The sequence below is a fragment of the Pongo abelii genome, chromosome 1 (genome assembly GCF_028885655.2).
Source record: "Pongo abelii isolate AG06213 chromosome 1, NHGRI_mPonAbe1-v2.0_pri, whole genome shotgun sequence".
In the NCBI taxonomy this organism is placed as follows: Eukaryota; Metazoa; Chordata; class Mammalia; order Primates; family Hominidae; genus Pongo; species Pongo abelii.
The window spans coordinates 100287664-100306855 of record NC_071985.2 but is presented as its reverse complement, the minus strand read 5'-3'; the positions used below and the strand labels follow the sequence as shown (position 1 = coordinate 100306855).

Here is a 19192-nt window from a genome sequence, read left to right as displayed (position 1 = left end):
CCCGAGTAGCTGGGATTACAGGCATGTGCCACTACGCCCGGCTAATTTTTTGTAATTTTAGTAGAGAGGGTGTTTCACCATATTGGTCAGGCTGGTCTTGAACTCCTGACCTTGTGATCCACCCCGCTTGGCCTCCCAAAGTGCTGGGATTAGAGGTGTGAGCCACCGTGCCTGGCCCTGTATTTTTAGTAGAGGTGGGGTTTCACCATGTTGGTCAGGCTGCCGGTTTCTAACTCTTGACCTCGGGTGATCCACTGGCCTCGGCCTCCCAAAGTGCTGGGATTACAGGCTTGAGCCACCGTTCCCGGCCTTAGGTTGATGATTTCTTACAAAAGTAAACATATTCTTACCATATGATCTAACAATTGTGCTCCTTCGTATTTACCCAAGGAGTTCAAAGTATATTCACCCCAAAAGCTGTACAGAGATGTTTATAACAGCTTTATTCATAATTGCAAAAATGTGGAAGCAACCAAGATGTCCTTCAGGTGAATGGATAAATAAAACTGGCACATCTGGACAGTGAAATATTATTCAGCACTAAAATGAAATGAGCTATCAAGCCATGAAAAGACATAGAAGAAACTGAAATGCATTTTTTTTTTTTGAGGCGGAATCTCGCTCTGTTGCCCAGGCTGGAGTGCAGTGGCCTGATCTTGGCTCACTGCAACCTCTGCCTCCCAGGTTCAAGTGATTCTCCTGCCTCACCCTCCGGAGTAGCTGGGACTACAGGCATGCGCAACCATGCACGGCTAATTTTTGTATTTTTAGTAGAGACGGGGGTTTCACTATGTTGGCCAGGCTGGTCTCGAACTCCTGACCTCGTGATCTGCCCGCTTTGGCCTCCCAAAGTGCTGGGATTACAGGCATGAGCCACCGTGCCCCGCCTGAAATGTATATTATTAAGTGAAAAAAGCCAGTCTGAAAAGGCTACATACTGAATGATTTCACCTATATGACATTCGGGAAAAGGCAAAACTATGAAGACAGTAAAAAGATTAGTAGTCGCCAGGGGAATAAGGGGGAGGGAAGGATGAATAGGTGGAACACAGAGGTTTTTAGAGCAGTGATACTGCTCTGTATGATACTGTAATGGTGGATACATGCACATTTGTCCAAACTCAAGGTATAACACCAAGAGCGAACCCTAATGTAAACTATGAGCTTTGGGTGATAATGTGTCAGTGTAGGTTTGTCATTTGTAACAGATGTATTGTTCTGGTGCGTAACATTGATAATGGGGGAGGGTATTCATGTGTGGGGGCAGGTGGTATATGGAATTCCTTGTGCTTTCCACACAATTGCTGTGAATCTAAAACTGCTCTAAAAATAGCCTATAAAAAAGTGGGTCTTTGGCTAGAGTTACAGAAAAAAGAAAAAAAAATGTGGGGTCAGGACCAGGCATGGTGGCTCAAGCTTGTAATCCCAGCACTTCGGGAGGCTGAAAGCAGGAGGACTGCTTGAGGCCAGGAGTTTGAGACCAGCCTGGGTAACATAGGGAGACTCCCCCTCTCAAAAAAATGTTTTTGTTGTTGTTTTGTTTTGCTTTTTTAGCTAGGTGTGGTGGTGCGTGCCTGTAGTCCCAGCTACTTGAGCTGCTGAGGCAGGAGGATCACTTGAGTCTGGGGGATTGAGGCTGCTATGCGATATGATAGTGCCACTGCACTCTAGCCTTGGCAGGGACAGAGCGAGACTGTGTTTTAGAGCCTTTGCACGTGCTGTTCCTAATGCCAGCATGTTCCGCTCCCCGTCTCGCATATCTGCTTGGTTGCTTTTTTCTCAATGTTCAGATCGAGATATTTCCTTCGAGAAGACTTCCTGGTTCACCATACCACCATTCTTATACTGGCGCGTGCGTGCCGTGCACACGTACACACGCGCGCACACACACCCCTTTCTCCCTTACCCTGCTTCCCCTTTTTACAGAATTTAATACTGTCTGAAATATACTTGTTTGTGGTGTCCTGCCACTAAATCCCGGAGGGAAGGGATTTTTGTCTGTTTTGCTCCCCATCATCTAAAACAGTACTTGGCACAAGAGGTTCAACAAGTCGTTGAATTAATGAATAGTGGACATGAACTTGACAAAACAGGTTCCCTACCTCAAGAGGCATGGCCGCAGTGAGGAGACGTTAAAAGAATTAAAATAAAACTGTATATGTTTAGTGGGAACACAGGAGCCTTTAAATTAGCTCAGAGGATTTACATAAAAACATGCGATAAAATAGTTCCTATAAGGTTCATATAATAGTTATGTAAGACTCTTGCAAACTATAATGTATTATGCAATTTTAAGATTGTATCATAGCTGGCGAAAATGAAGTCACATCTTGCCATTCTTTTTTCGCCTCGAAAAATTTTATGAGGAAAATTTCCTTTCACTTCCTCATTTATTTCCTTTTCCTGTAACCTAAATGGTCAAGCGGCTGTGAATGTTATCTTCCATGAGAAGCAAAAAATAGGGTTTGGTCTCGGAGTCTGCGTAGTGAATGGCTCACTGGATCTGGCGCATGCGCATCTTTTGTGGTGCTGCAAGATGGCTGCCAGCCATTTTGTCGCGCGTTGCTGCTCCGAGGAGTTGGGGGCGATGGCTGCAGCCACTGAAGACTAACAGTGGTCTCAGTGGTGGGAATTTTCTGTCTCTGTTGTGTGAACTGAACACACCCAAGACAGCGACCAAAAGCAGCAAAGGGCGGGGCGGTGGAACCCCCCACCCGGCTAACCTTAGTCCAGCTCCCTCACCCATCCCTCCCAGTTTTTCCTTCCATCCCGCTACACGCTGATCTTCTGCGCAGGCGCAAAAATAATCGTAGCGCCTCCTGGGCCCTGGGGGCTTCAGAGCTCCTGCGCGCGCTTGTGGTTGTCCACTCCTGATTGGTTAGGTTGCCCCGCCATCACGCCTCCCTCTGCTTTCAAGGTTGAGAAGGAAGCGGAGGGGGCGGGGGTGGGGCCAAGTGGCGCGTGCGCGATACTGTTGCTGCGCCTTTGCTGCTATTGCGTTGCAAAAAAAAAAATCCTGACTAGGTAGCCTTGGACCTTTTCTGTGCTAGCGAGTCTAAAGGAAAGAAAGATTTCTGCAACTGAAGGGGCAGTCGGGTAGTATTACATTTAAGATATTAACGCCCGACCTGGCTCACAGGAGTGTGGGAACAGGGGCGGGGAAGGGCCTTAGCATTGAGAGCCGAAAAGTATAAAACGATTAGTTTCGGCGTCAGGCGTTTCGAAAGGCTTTGCAGGTCCTGTTTTCTGCGTAATTTTTCCGTGATTACTGACTGGTTTAAACACGACCCCTTGAACAACATTGATAAAACCTCTGAGACCCGCAACCCTTCCTTGCAGCGTGTAGGAGCTGCCAGCGTGCCCAGCAGCTGGTGTTCCCGTCCGTACCTCCAGAAGAGGCCAACGCGTGCACCATCCCCACCCCCTAGCCTCCCTCCCCACCTACGGCTTTCACGCACTCGCAGTGATTGTTTTGCCCGCTCCCGCCGCCGCCGCCGCCGCCGCCGCCGCCAGAGGAGTAGCAGCGCTTGTGCAAACCGGGAAGATGGCGGCCGGCGGCGGCGGAGGCAGCAGTAAGGCCTCCTCCTCGTCGGCCTCTTCGGCAGGGGCTCTGGAGTCCTCGTTGGATCGAAAATTCCAGTCGGTAACCAACACCATGGAGTCCATTCAAGGCTTGTCGTCTTGGTGTATAGAGAACAAAAAACACCACAGTACTATCGTCTACCATTGGATGAAGTGGCTCCGGAGATGTGAGTGTTGGGGGTGACTAGGGAAGGGAAGACTGGGGAAATGGAAGGAAGTGTGGCCTGAAACGCTTGGGGTTTTCCCACGGAGCCACAGCATTTGGTTGGGGTTGTTCACATTAAAGGTTTGACCCCAGTGGTCCCAAACCCAGACTCCATTCCTAGCCAGGATTGTCCTGAATTGCAGGAGACTCATTTCTTGGGTTTTTTAGCCATTGAATTGTTGTGACCTTGGGCCGTTGGGCCCAGATCCATAGAGATTTACGTATATTGTTTTTAATATTTCAGAGCGTTGTAAGGTGTATTGATTTTTCCGAACCTTCGCGGAAATTGTAGCGTCTGTTTATTTCTTACAGGCCTTGACGTGTTAATGATTTCTGGCTTTCCTGATGGTAGGCAAGCTGTGGTTTTAAGCAGTAGTAAATCCAGTGATGTTTAATGAGGAGTGCCTTGTCTGGATGAATGTATCTAGAACTTGTGATGTGTAGTAAGGAGAGCCTTACCTGGATGAATGTTAAGAAGCAGCATGAGCTCTACATAGATCTGAGGCACCACCGGGTTTTCCCTGTACCTGTGTTTGCTGCAATAAAATACAGGTTTCTTGGATACTGACCAGAAACAACTGCGATACAGTAGTCAGTATCATCGTTAACACTTTAAAATATAAAGCGTGTCCAGTTACTTTTTTTTGGGGGGGACGGAGTTTTGCTCTTGTCGCCCAGGCTGGAGTGCAGTGGCGCGATCTCGGCTCACTGCAACCTCCGCCTCCTGGGTTCAAGCGATTCTCCTGTCTCAGCCTCGCGAGTAGCCGGGATTACAGGCGCCCGCCACCATGTCCGGCTAATTATTTGTATTTTTAGCAGAGACGGGGTTTCATCATGTTGGCCTGGCTGGTCTCGAACTCCCGACCTCAGGTGATCCACCTGCCTCGGCCTCCCAAAGTGCAGGGATTACAGGCCTGAGCCCCGGTGCCCGGCCCCGTTACTTTTTAATTACCTGAAATACCTTTTTACACAATTGAGTTGATCTCATGGGTAATCACAACAGGAAATGTGCTTTTTTAATATATAGTACCTTTTTCTCCAGTTATGTTTTTTTTTTGTCTTTATCCTGGAGATTTTTCCATTTTGCTGCTTTACTGCAGAAACGAGCTCTGTTAAAGCATGGATTGTTTGCAGAAGGTTTCAAATATTATAGGAGGAAGTGTGGAGAAGTTACTGTTTCCTGCTGAGAAGAGAGAGGGTTAACTCTTACTCCATATATATCTATTGGAATTTTTCTTTGCTTCCTGCCTGCGGTATTTTACCAGTGAGACCCATCATCCAGTTATTCTGCCTTATTCCACTTCTGCCATTGCTCCTGTAGTGTTTTGATTTGTTTACCTTTTAGAGAACAGATAGATAAAGCTTGCAAAATTATAGGCCCCATGCTTCAAACTATTTGTGTTTAAAGTTTTGGGAGGGATGTTTTGTGGTTCTTTGAAGAATAATGCAGAGAAATTAGTAGATACAAGACAGAATTACCTGTGTTTACCAATAACTGATCAAATAGTTATTTTCTTGCCCAGAGGTAAAATTATAACGTGCAAAAACATCAAATATGCTAACAGTCATCATGGAAGACTCACATGTTAAGTATCTGCTATGTGCCCAGTCATCTCATTGTACCTTAAAATCGTCTGAGAAGTAGATTTTTTAATCACTGATTTACAAACGAGGAAACTAAGACTCGGAAATTAAGTTGCTTAAGGTTACTCAGTAAAATGGTGGGGTTAGGGTTTGACTTCATCATTAACTTTGTAAAATAATGTTTAATGTACTTGGTACACCAGTGATATATTGCAAGCAGTTCTAATGTGAGTGAGAGAACCTATTCTCCACCCTATTTTAAAACATTTTTACTAAACTATGCAAACATTTTACATTTCCTCACCTTGGGCTCTGGGGCTTTAACTGTATGGTTACATCATTTGCAAGAATAAGTTGGTCCCCATCCCGTCTCTGGTGTGTGGGATCACAAGTGACAATTACAGTTTTTTTCCTAGGGAGCAATAATGAGATATAATGAAGCCAGAATTTTTTTTACCTCAGCTGTTGTTGCTATTGTGCCTGAGCTTATTTCCTTTATTGATATCTTAAGAGTGAAAAAATGAATGCTGCAGGAGGGCAGTGTCAGTTGAAGTGCATTGTGTATAGTTTATATAGTTAAGTGCTTTTGGCTAAAACAACATCGTACATTGATGTTGTTTTTCTAGTGGAATGGAATTGAACTTTCTAAAATGATTAAGGGTAATTTTAGTCGTTTTGTATTTACATTTAATGAACTTCACTGGTCTTATTGTAAATAAAGCGTTTGAAGAGAAATATTCAGCAGAATGGAGTGGGACGCAATGAAAACAGTTTATGCATGGGCCTTGTTTTCATTTAAGTTCTTATTTCTTTACAGTTATACTTAGTTTACTTTGAGTTTGGTTTCTAAGTCAGCTTTAGGAAAAATTGTGAAGCAGGTATCTTTGGCATTCCCAGCCTTTCTGTCCATTTTCCTGATGCCACTTTGCTTATCTTTTTTCTTCTGACATCCATTATTTAGTAATTTATATTTATATTTAGACCTCAGTATAAATTTAAGTAACTGTTAGATTCCAGAGATATTTTTATTTTATCCTTTATTTCATAGTGTGTAATGAGACTTTTGTTCATATAAAAGGAAATAATTTAGAGAAATAGGCTACCTGAGGATATGTTCCAGAGATATTTTTATTTTATCCTTCTTTTCTTTTCTTTTTTTTTTTTTTGAGACGGAGTCTCGCTCGGTCGCCCAGGCTGGAGTGCAGTGGCGCGATCTCAGCTCACTGCAACCTCCACCTCCAGGGTTCAAGCAATTCTCCTGCCTCAGCCTCCCAAGTAGCTGGGATTACAGGCACGCACCACCACGTCCAGCTAATTTTTGTATTTTTAGTAGAGACAGGGTTTCACCATGTTGGCCAGGGTGGTCTTGAACTCCTGACCTCAGACCATCATTTTCTAAAGTGATCTTTCTGTAGCATAAACAAATGTCATTCCTCTGCTTTAAAACCCTGCAGTGATATCCCATTGCAACAAGTTGAAGATCTGAATTTCTTTTACATTGATCTGTAAAAGATCTGTATAGGATCTTTTACATTGATCCTATACCATCTGCTCTGCCTACCTCAGGCTTCTTCACATCCTGCCTCCTTCTCATTGTTTAGATCAAATCTCAAATATTACCTCCTCAGAAAGACCTTCTTTGATCACCTTATTTCTTGTTTTTTTTTTGATACGGAATCTTAATAGATTTTTTAAATTATATGTATCTGTTTTTTATTTATTTAATTTAATTTAATTTAATTTAATTTAATTTTTTTGAGATGGAGTTTCGCTTTGTCCTCCAGTCTGGAGTGCGGTGGTGTGTAATCTTAGCTCACTGCAACCTCTTCCTCCCAGGTTGAAGTGATTCTCTTGCCTCAGCCTCCTGAGTAGCTGGGATTACAGGCATGCACCACTAAGCCCAGCTAATTTTTTTTTTTTTTCTGAGACAGAGTTTCACTCTTGTCACCCAGGCTGGAGTATAGTGGCATGATCTCAGCTCACTGCAACCTCCGCCTCCCAGGTTCAAGTGATTCTTCTGCCTCAGCCTCCCAAGTAGCTGGAATGACAGGCATGCGCCACCATGCCTGGCTAATTTTTGTATTTTTAGTAGACGCAGGGTTTCACCATGTTGGCCAGGCTGGTCTTGAACTATGGACTTCAGGTGATCCACCTGCCTCAGCCTCCCAAAGTGCTGGGATTACAGGTGTGAGCCGCCGTACCCGGTACCTGGCTAATTTTTGTATTTTTAGTAGAGACAGGGTTTCACCATGTTGGCCAGGCTGGTCTTGAATTCCTGATCTCAGGCGATCTACCCGCCTCAGCCTCCCAAAGTGCTGGAATTACAGGCGTGAGCCACTGCACCCGGCCTCGCTTTATTTCAAGTAGTGCCTTCAATTGCTGTCATATCATCTTATTTTCAGTATATGATATTACCTTGTTTGTTACACATTTATTGTCTGGCTTCCCTCCGCCAGATGACAAGGTCGTCTTTTTTGCTGCCCTGTCCCCAAACAACTAGAATAGTGCTGGCATACAGTTAGCAATCAGTAAATATTTGCCAACATAATGTTGTGAAATAGCTAATCAAGAACTTAAGGAACAGAATTGCTTTAATTTCTGTTTATTAGAAGGAAGCATTTATAATTTAGTGAAAGAAATTACAGGTACAATAGTTGGAGGTATATGGACTTGATGTGCAGTTTGCCCAGATTATCATTTCTATACTTCGTTCTTCTTTCTCTCTTTTCTGTGGGGAGTTGGGGGAGAGACAGAGTCTGGCTCTGTTGCCCAGGCTGGAGTGCAGGGCATGATCTCCGCTCACTGCAACTTCCGCCTCCTGGGCTCAAGCAATCCTGCCACCTCAGCCTCCTGAGTAGCTGGAACTACAGGTGCATGCCACCACACCTGGCTAATTTTTTGTGTGTGTGTGAGACGGAGTCTCGCTCTGTCGCCCAGGCTGGAGTGCAGTGGCGTGATCTTGGCTCACTGCAAGCTCCGCCTCCCGGGTTCACGCCATTCTCCTGTCTCAGCCTCCCGAACAGCTGGGACTTCAGGCACCCGGCTATTTTTTTTTTTTTTTTTTTTTGTATTTTTAGTAGAGATGGGGTTTCACCGTGGTCTCGATCTCCTGACCTCATGATCCACCCGCCTCGGCCTCCCAAAATGCTGGGATTACAGGCGTGAGCCACTGTGCCCAGCCTACACCTGGCTAATTTTTATTTATTTATTTTATTTTTTCGATGCAGAGTCTCACTCTGTCGCCCAGGCTGGAGTACAGTGGCGGGATCTCGGCTCACTGCAACCTCCCTCTGCCGGGCTCAAGTGATTTTCATGCCTCAGCTTCCTGAGTAGCTGGGATTACAGGCACATGCCACCATGCCCAACTAATTTTTGTATGTTTTAGTAGAGATGGGGTTTCACCATATTGGCCAGGCTGGTCTCAAACTGCTGACTTCAAGTGATTTGCACACCTCAGCCTCCCAAAGTGCTGGGATTACAGGCGTGAGCCACCACACCTGGCCAAATTTTTATGTTTTTTGTAGAGACGAGGTATTGCCATGTTGCCCAGGCTGAACTCTTGGGCTCAAGCTATCTGCCTGCCTTGGCCTCCCAAAGTGGTGGGTTTACAGGTGTGAACCGCCAGGCCCAGACCTTCTTTCCCATTTTTAATGTAAAATGGGAATCAATATGGAAAAGTATAAAAGAATTAGGCCTGTGTTAACATGTTAACTCCGGTCACTTAATACTGCATGACACTTTGCAAAGTACTTAAACTGTGAACCTCGGTTTTTCATCTATAAGTAGTTCTGAACCTGTAGATGAAAATTCTACAATCTACAAGTAGAGATAATTCTGTCTACTTGTAGAGGAATCCTGTGATCTCTCAGGGCTTTTGGCTAGATTTAAGCAGATAATGCATGTATTTCATTACTGGGCCCTAGCACATAGAAAACATTCAAATTATTTATTATTTATGATGATGATAGTTATGCAGATAGAAACAGTTTTAAGATCCAGAGTATTCAAAATAATTACATCAGAATTTTGTTTTGGGCACCTTGGCACAGTGCTGGAAATTACATTCCCAGTTTGTGAGAGACGAATTGGACTAGCCTCTTTGTAGTAAATTAGCATATGCTTTGAAGAACTAGTAGGACAAAATGGAAAATATTGTGTTAATGACATCCATTTTGTCTTTTTTTTTTTTTTTTTTTTTTTTTTGAGACATATTCTTGTTCTGTCGCCCACGCTGGAGTGCAGTGGCATGATCTTGACTCACTGCAACCTCTGCCCCCTGGGTTCAAGTGATTCTCCTGCCTCAGCCTGCCAAGTACTTGGGATTACAGGTACACACACCACACCCAGCTAATTTTTTGTATTTTTTTTTAGAGATGGGGTTTTGCCATGTTTGCCCGTCTGTTCTCAACCTCCTAAGCTCAAGCAGCCCACCCTCCTTGGCTTCTCAAAGTGCTGGGATTACAGGCATGAGCCACCGCACTCTTCTTAGCTATTTTTCATAGAAACTTTAAGTATGTATAAAAATAGAAGGGTAATGACACACCACCTTTCTACTGATCTCCCCACTTCAGTAGTTATCATGTAACAGTCTTTTTTCACCTATCTCCTTCACTTTACCTCCTCTCCCTTAGTACTTTGAAGTAAATCTTAATGCAAGCTGGTGTGTTTTTCAAAATGAAACATATAAACATGGACTAGAAAAAAATCTCTTCATACAGGATTTTTTTTGCAGAGAATTTACAAAGTACGGTTAATGTATGCAGTGGTTTCTCAGTTTGGATATCGAGATCCTTAGATGGACCATGAAGCTGGTAATAATTTTATAGCTAACTTTTGTTAAGTGCTTACTATATGCCAGGCACTGTTGTAAGCATTTTACGCATATTAATTCATTCAGTTCTCACAACTCTTTTAATTAGGTATTATTATGATCTCCATTTTACAGATTAGAAGACAGAGGCACAAAGAGGTTTTTTTGTTTTTGTTTTTGAGACGGAGTCTCGCTCTATCATCCAGGCTAGAGTGCAGTGGCACGATCGCAGCTCACTGCAAGCTGCGCCTCCCGTGTTCACACCATTCTCCTGCCTCAGCCTCCCGAGTAGCGGGGACTACAGGCGCTCACCACCAGGCTGGCTAATTTTTTGCATTTTTAGTAGAGACAGGGTTTCACCGTGTTAGCCAGGATGGTCTCGATCTCCTGACCTCGTGATCCGCCCGTCTTGGCCTCCCAAAGTGCTGGGATTACAGGCATGAGCCACCGCGCCCGGCCATGCCAAGAGGTTAAGTAACTTGCCTATGGTTACAGAGCTAATAGGTGGTGGAGATGGAGACAGAATTCAAACCTAGACATTCTTGATCTACAGTATACACTCTTACCCACCATCCTACACAGCCTTTCCTATTCATAAAATATTTTCTACAGTGCAAGAAAATTTTGATAGCTTGCTTATTTATTCAAGTTTTAGACTATATAGATTAACTAGACTATCAAAATTTTAAATTCTTGTGTTTTTTGTTTTTTTCCCCTCTGTGGCAAAACTATCTCTTAGTGATTTGAAGTTCTGATAGGCATTTATTTATGTTTTTGATTAATTTAAAAAAGGGAAAAAAATGTAACATAATTATTGAAGCTATCGTCTAGGTAAAAACCTTTCTAAATGTGAGATTCATTTAGATTGATGACATGTAGAGTGTAATAGTATTGCCATAGGCATACAGCTTTTTAATCACATATCATACATAAACAAATTAGTAATACAGGTGGGTATTACTAAAGACCCTAACTTTGAGCTCTAAGATGAAATTTGTTTATAAATCCCTAGTTTACATTCAGTTTTTTCAATATTTATCGAACACCTACTGTGCCAGGCACTGTTTAGGCACAGGGGATACAGCGGGAGAACAAAGTGAACAAAAATTTTTGCCTTCAAAGAGCTTAAAATTTAGCCGGGCTTGGTGGCGCACACCTGTGGTCCCAGCTACTCGGGAGGCTGAGGCAGGAGAATTGCTTGAACCCGGGAAGCAGAGGTTACAGTGAGCCATGATCATGCCAGCCTGGGCAACAGAGTGAGACTCCGTCTGAAAAAAGAAACACACACACACACACACACACACACACAAACACATACACAAAGACAGCATATACTCTAGTAAGGGGAGACAGACAGCAAACAGATAAGTAAAATATTAAACATAATAGAAGGCGATAAATGCTCTAGAGAAATAGAAAGCAGGGAAGGGGGAAACAGAGGGGTTTGCAGTTTTACATTAAATGGTAAGGGAAGGCCTCACTGAGAAGGTGACATTTGAGTAGGGAGGTATGATATTAAGCAATATAGACATGAGGGTATGAGGTGGGCATGTTCAAGACTAAGTGAACAGAAAAAACAAAAGTCCTGAGATTAGAGTGTGCCTGGTGAGTTTAGGGAGCAGCAAGAAAGCTTCTGTGACTGGAAAGGAGTAGTTAAAATGCAGATTAGTGGATGAGTTCAAGAGATTATGGTGGATGGTGTTGGGGAGGGGCGAAATGGGATTCACCAAGGGTTTTATAGGCCTTGTAAGGACTTTGGTTTTTATTCAGAGTGAGATGGTGAGCCATTTAAGCAGAAGGAGATGAACTCTTTTTTTTTTTTTTTTGAGACGGAGTTTTGCTCTGTTGCTCAGGGTGGAGTGCAATGGCGCCATCTCGGCTCGCTGCAACCTCCGCCTCCCGGGTTCAAGCGATTCTCCTGTCTCAGCCTTCCGAGTAGCTGGAATTACAGGTGCATGCCACCATGCCCAGCTAATTTTTGTATTTTTAGTGGAGACAGGGTTTCATCATGTTGGTCACGCTGGTCTCGAACTCCTGACCTCAGGTGATCCGCCCGCCTCAGCCTCCCAAAGTGCTGGGATTACAGGCGTGAGCCACCACGCCTGGCACTCGTTTGTTTTTAAAAGGTTATTCTGGTTTCTGCTGGAACGGGGATACCAATTAGATGGCTATTGTAATCCAGTGTAAAATATTGATGGCTTGGACCAGGTTATGGCCAGTGGAAGTGATAAGTAATTTAATTCTAGATCTATTTTGAAAGTAGGTCCAGCCAGATTTCTGGATGGATTAAATGTGGGGTGAGAGAGGAGGCGAATAATCAAGAGTGACTTTTTTTTTTTTTAATTTTTTTTTAGCTTGAGCAACTAGAAAGATAAGAGTTGACATTGATATGGGGAAGGCTGTGAGTGGAGCAGATTTTGGGAAGAAGATGAGAAATTTAGTTTTGGATGTGTTAGGTTTGGAATGTCTATTTTAAGAAATCTTTTTAAAGATATAATTCACAAAAAATATACTCATTTAAAGTGTACAATTCAATTGTTTTAGTATATTCATAGAGTTGTTCAGCAATCACCATAGGGTGTCTAGTATATGGATTGTTTTTAGAGCCAGGAAGCTAGAAGAGATCAACTAGAGAGAGAGTGTAGATAGGGAAGTAAGTCTAGTAAGATAGAGCAGCAAGTACAGATAGAGAAGAGGTCCAGAGAGAAGGCCATGGTATTATGAAATCTCTATTTGGTCTCTATTCCATTTCCTGGCATAGTACTTCAAAAATCCTTGGGTCTTCAAAGTGATAAGTGTCATTTTGTATGCTAATGAGTTGACTGATGGTTGGCATCCCCTGGGTAGCCTAAGGATGGGGGCTGGTCACTGGAAAGAATAAGGCAGGACTAGAGGTTGTGACTTTCTGCCCTACCATCTAACCTCTGGGGAAGGGAGAAGAGCTGAAGGGGTGAATTGAACACCAGTGGCCAGTAGTTTAATTAATTATCCTTCATAACGAAACTTACATAAAAATCCGAAAGGACTGGTTTCGGGAAGCTTCTAGACAGCCAAACATATGGAGGTTCCTGGAGGTTGGCATGCCCAGAGAGAACCTGGAAGCTCTGCACTCTTAGCCCTACCTTGCCCCCTCCATCTCTTCATCTGGTGTTCATTGGTGTCCTTTGTTATGTCCTTTATAATCAACTAGTAAACGTGTTTCCCTGAGTTCTGTGAGCTGCTCATGCAAATTAATGGAACCCAAGAAGGGGGTTGTGTGAGCCCCGATTTATGGTGGTAGGGTCAGAGCAAATGTTAACCTGAGATTTGCGATTGGCATGGGAAGTGGGGGGCAGTCTTGTGAGACTGAGCACTCAGTCTGTGGGATCTGATGCTCTCTTCCAGTGTCAGAATTGAATTGGAGGGCACCTAGCTGGTGTTCATTGCAGAATTGCTTGCTTGGTGTGTGGGGGGAAAACTCTTATACATTTGGTCGAAGAAGTCTTTGTTGATTGTTGAATGAGAATATAGGAAAAGCACTTTTAAGTTTGTTTATTCCTCTATTCTCAGAAGGCTGTTGGGGCATTCTAGTATTTTAGATGACTCTTTCTACTTAGTCTAGTGTGTTATTGGCTTAGGTTCTTTTTGAGGTTCAAGGTAAACTTTGTCTCAGCCCCCCAAAGAAGTAATAAATCTATTTTGGTCTCTTGCATATTTTTACTCTTGGTTTACGCTTAATGGCATTTCTGTATTAATTGAGCCGGAGCTCTGTTATAATTGCGTTATTATCCATCCTCTCCCTCCCCTTTAGATGCCTAAGTCACCTTTTTTTTTTTTTTCATTCCATTGCTCTAGGTTCATAGAGTTATAGGTGGTATTTTTCCAGGTTTCTGGCAATGTTTCAAAACATGGAACTGTCTTAATTATAAACTATAATTATTGTAATGGTATATATTAAGCCTTTTTGTCTGTATTGTGAGACTTTCCAAGCAGTTGTTATGGTTCTTCCTTTTAGCTGCTTTGTCTCTTTACAGCAGAAGGGTGATTTCTTCCATGGCCTTAGGTGGGTTTGAAGCAATATGTAAAACATAATTTTGCTATACGAAATTCCATAGTAAGCTAAAGGGTAAATTTTGCAGCAAATAAACATTCCCATAACTAAAAGTGTGAAACACTACTGACAAACTTCACATGGTTCTGTGGCATGGAGATATCTTGAAAGGAAAATTACAATGGCAATGGAAAAACACTAATATTAAAATTTGCTCACACAGGCCACCCCAGAATTACTTTAATGTTAGTTTTGTCTGTAGAGGAGGGATGAGTGTATGTATGTGCATAATTTTTTAGGGAGTAGAGGCTTACTGATTTTATTCTTTTTTGTTATCAGCTTCCTTGGGTTGAATGGTTTTACTCTTAATGATTTGGCTTCCTGCCTTTCATAAACTAATAAATAATAGTTGCATCAAAATTCTTTCTTCCTCCTAGGCTTTTGTCAGTTATGTTCTCTTTTTTCCTCCCACTTTTTCCAGGTGTTTATTGTTTTACAGCAGTACTTTTAAAAGTCAAAAGGGGAGATTTTGGTCAGTTGTTTTAAAATTTCAACTGAGAATTAAGGATATATGAGGTTTAATTTGTTGAAGGAACTCAGAGGCCCTAATAAAAATTACCCAAGACCAGAACAATTTACAAACCAGCTTGACTGACTTTCTCATCTTATTTGTCAAGGAAACAAACAGTAGTTGTGTTCCGTAGTGATTTCAAATTCCAGTGCCCCCACAGATATTAATTATAGAACACTGGAGGAATGTACATCTTAGGGAGAAAGTAGTAGAACCTAGTTAGTTATTCCTTTTGAGAAAAGGCAACAATTCCATCTGCGCTTTGAAATATTAAAGCTTTTCTGGCTAAGATAAAGATAGTTTTTAAAAATGCTTCATTCTTATTCTCTTGTTTTTAGAGAAATACTGAAATAGAGGCTCTTTGATGAAGGAAATGAAAATGTTTGGTTTGCTGGGTTTAAATTTTATTAGTGTTTGATTGAGGCCTTGATCTCTCCCTCATCTCTCTTTCTTCACTTCTTTCTCTTATAATTAATTTCACTTACTTGCACTTTCTAGTTCTCTGGAATCCATTAGCAGAGAGAGAGAGTGATTCTTTATTACCCTTTAGTAAAAGTTGCACTGTGAAAGGAAAAAAGGATCTTTTAATGTTTGGGATTATAACTTAACATTTTTTGTTTTAAAAAACCTAGAATGGATGCTGAGCTGCTGTTTTTGTGTTCTTTTACTATCATCATAGTTTTAGAGTGTAGCATGATGCAGTCTTTTTTTTTTTTTTTTTTTTTTTTTGAGACAGAGTCTTGCTCTGTTTGTTCCCCAGGCCGGAGTGCAGTGGCGCGATCTCGGCTCACTGCAAGCTCCGCCTCCCGGGTTCACGCCATTCTCTCTCCTCAGCCTCCTGAGTAGCTGGGACTACAGGCGCCTGCCACCAGGCCCGGCTAATTTTTTTGTATTTTTAGGAGAGACAGGGTTTCACCGTGTTAGCCAGGATGGTCTCGATCTCCTGACTTCGTGATCCGCCCGCCTCAGCCTCCCAAAGTGCTGAGATTACAGGCGTGAGCCACCGCACCCGGCCGATACAGTCTTTTAAAAAAAATGATGATCTTTGTGTCTAGGAGGCAGTATTACTTGAAAGATTAAAATTCTTTTATAATATGTTATGCCTAAAGATACAGAATGAGAAAATGAACTTAGAAATACTGAGTGCTGGCCGGGCGCAGTAGCTCACGCCTGTAATCCCAGCACTTTGGGAGGCCAAGGTGGGCAGATCACCTGAGGTCAGGAGTTTGAGACCAGCCTGGCCAACATGGTGAAACCTTGTCTCTACTAAAAATACAAAAATTAGCTGAGCGTGGTGGCATGTGCCTGTAGTCCCGGCTACTCGGGAGGCTGAGGCAGGAGAATCGCTTGAACCCGGGAGGCGGCAGTTGCAGTGAGCCGAGATTGCGCCACTACACTCCAGCCTGGTGACACAGCGAGACTCTATCTCCAGAAAAAAAAAAAAAAAGGAAATATTGAGTACTTCTTCTATGTAAACCTCTGTACTGGGTGCTGAAAGAGATGGAATTATAAGGAACTTAACATTTAGTAAATGGCCGGGCGCGGTGGCTCACGCCTGTAATCCCAGTACTTTGGGAGGCCGAGGCAGGCGGATCATGCGGTCAGGAGATCAAGACCATTGTGGCTAACGGTGAAACCCCATCTCTACTAAAAATACAAAAAATTAGCCGGGCGTGGTGGCGGGCGCCTGTAGCCCCAGCTACTCGGGAGGCTGAGGCAGGAGGATGGTGTGAACCTGGGAGATGGAGCTGGCAGTGAGCCAAGATCGTACCACTGCACTCTAGCCTGGGTGACAGAGCAAGACTGTGTCTCAAAAAAAAAAAAAAAAAAAAAAAATTTAGTAAGATAGGAATTGAACACATATAATTGGTTCTGGGAAGTATAATAATAAGATTTTATATGCTCTTAACAGTTTAGAATAGGTATCACTTCGGTTGGATTGCCGGATTCTTATTGTTTACTGAGGATCCTTACTAGCTATCATACATGCATTACCTATAATCTTGATGTCACCTCTGTAAAATATGAATTGGTAAATTTATAAAAAATATGAATTTATAAAATATAAATGTGTAACAGATGAATTTATAAATTTATTAAAAATTTATAAATTGAGTCTCAGAGAAGTAAATTGATTATTTTGGGGAAATTGTCAGAACATTTATAGTGTAGGAAAAGGAAACCATGCCTGGTTTCAGGGTGGCTAAGCATAAGCTTAATTTTCTTTTTCTTTTATATAAGCAGAAGGTGAAGGTAAGTGGGAGAAAGAAAAGAAATACGGTGGATTCAAAGCCCAAGTTGCCTACAAGTATGTTGTTATTACTTAATAATATTCTTATATTTCCAGTCATTAATGTAGTTAATTTTACAAACATAACACTAATAGTTTAGTAAGAAAATAACATTTACTGAGTTCTTATGTGATTTCATTTAATATAACAATTCATTAGTTAATATATTATTACTGAGTAAATCTATTAGTGATGTATATGTAAATTCCACTGGTGACAGGTAAAATAATAAACCCTATAAATGATAATAAATTAAGTACTTGAGGGCTCAGTGAGGTTAAAATAACTTGTTCAAGGTACACAACTAATGAACAATAGAGCCAGGTTGCAAACTTAAGCAGTCTTGACTCCAAGGCCTACACTTTACCATTATTGTAGACGGCTTCCTGCTTCTTTCAGAGTATATTGGTATTTTATAGTGTTCCGTGGACAGTGTGTTATATACAGGATAAAAGTTCCCAAACAGCCTTGCACCTGTCCATTCTCATATAGAAGCAAGTAGAAGAACACACTTCTCTCCTTTTAAGCCAGACCATTAAACAGATTTGCAAAAATGAAAAACAATTTACACCCACTAAATTTTTATTTTACAAAATATAGTTATTTTTAATTAAGAAATAATTTATTGGCTAGACAGAGTGGCTCACTGAGTGCCTGTAATCCCAGCAACTTGAGAGGCCAAGGCAGGTGGATCACTTGAGGTCAGGAGTTCGAGACCAGCCTGGCCAAAACGAAGAAACCTCATCTTTACTAAAAATACAAAACTTAGCCAGGCATGGTGGCGCGCGCCTGTAATCCCAACTACTTGGGAGGCTGAGGCAGGATAATCACTTGGACCCAGAGATGGAAGTTGCAGTGAGCCGAGATGGTGCCACTGCACTGATGTGCAGGCTGATGCCTGGGCAACAGAGCGAGACTTTGTTTAAAAAAAAAAAAAAAAAAAAAGGCCCAACTGAGTTGGCTTGTGCCTGTAATCCCAGTACTTTGGGTCGCCTGAGCAGGCGGATCACAAAGTAAGGAGTTCAAGACCAGCCTGGCCAACATGGTGAAACCCTGTGTCTACTAAAAAAATACAAAAATTAGACCATCATGGTGGCGTGCGCCTGTAATCCCAGCTACTCAGGAGGCTGAGGCAGGAGAATTGCTTGAACCTGGGGGGCGGAGGTTGCAGTGAGCTGAGATCACGCCATTGCACTCCAGCCTGGGCGACAGAGCAAGACTCCATCTCAAAAAAAACAAAAAGAAAGAAAAGAAATAATTTATTAATTGTAATGGATTTATTGTTTTTAATGAGTTAATGGATGTTTTTAAATTCTTAGGTTTAATTTCTATTTATTTTATCTTTATTTACATAGTTTTTTTGAGACAGAGTTTTGCTTTTGTTACCCAGGCTGGAGTGCAATGGCGTCATCTCGGCTCACTGCAACCTCCGCCTCCCAGGTTCAAGCGATTCACCTGCCTCAGCCTCCCGAGTAGCTGGAATTATAGGCATGTGCCACCATGCCCGGCTAATTTTGTATTTTTAGTAGAGACGGGGTTTCTCCTTGTTGGTCAGGCTGGTCTCGAACTCCCAACCTCAGGTGATCTGCCTGTCTCGGCCTCCCTAAGCGCTGGGATTACAGGTGTGAGCCACCGCGCCCAGCAAATTTTTGTATTTTTAGTAGAGATGGGATTTCACCATGTGTGGCCAGGATGGCCTCGATCTCTTGACCTTATGATCCACCCGCCTTGGCCTCCCTAAGTACTGGGATTACAGGCGTGAGCCAACGCACCCGGCCAGGTTTAATTTCATATAGTAAATAGCCATAGCTATAACCCACATAAACAAAACTCTTTGAGGTCCTCAGTAATTTTTACCAATATAGAGGGTTCCTGAAACCAAAATATAGAATTACCTTTGTCTGTTTTCTGCAATGTAGATATCCATTGTCTCTCATCTTAACATTGCATATTGCCTGATGGTCTCTAGGCTTTATTTTATCAACCAGTTAATTTTTAATTTGTGAAATCATAAGTTTGTTAGCTTTTTATTTTGCCAAAAATGGACATAAAAATATACTACATTTATAGCATCACTACCTACCATTTAATAAACTATCACTTTATTAAAGAGGTTATA

At 42.3% G+C, this 19192-nt stretch overlaps 1 protein-coding gene across 8 annotated transcripts in view; it reads left to right on the top strand.

The window, feature by feature from the left end:
* Positions 1 to 657: 657 nt before the first annotated feature.
* Positions 658 to 19192, top strand: part of RPRD2 (regulation of nuclear pre-mRNA domain containing 2) — a 114472-nt gene continuing 95937 nt past the window's right edge. For 2 of the 8 annotated variants that reach the window (XM_024249580.3, XM_024249573.3), the window contains exon 1: positions 663 to 3749. In XM_024249580.3, coding sequence (XP_024105348.1) covers positions 3545 to 3749 — 205 coding nt within the window. In that variant the 5' untranslated portion in view covers positions 663 to 3544. Of the gene's footprint in view, positions 3750 to 19192 lie in introns of all 8 variants that reach the window. The other 6 variants (XM_054553410.2, XM_024249575.3, XM_054553405.2 and 3 more) reach the window with 6 other exon arrangements.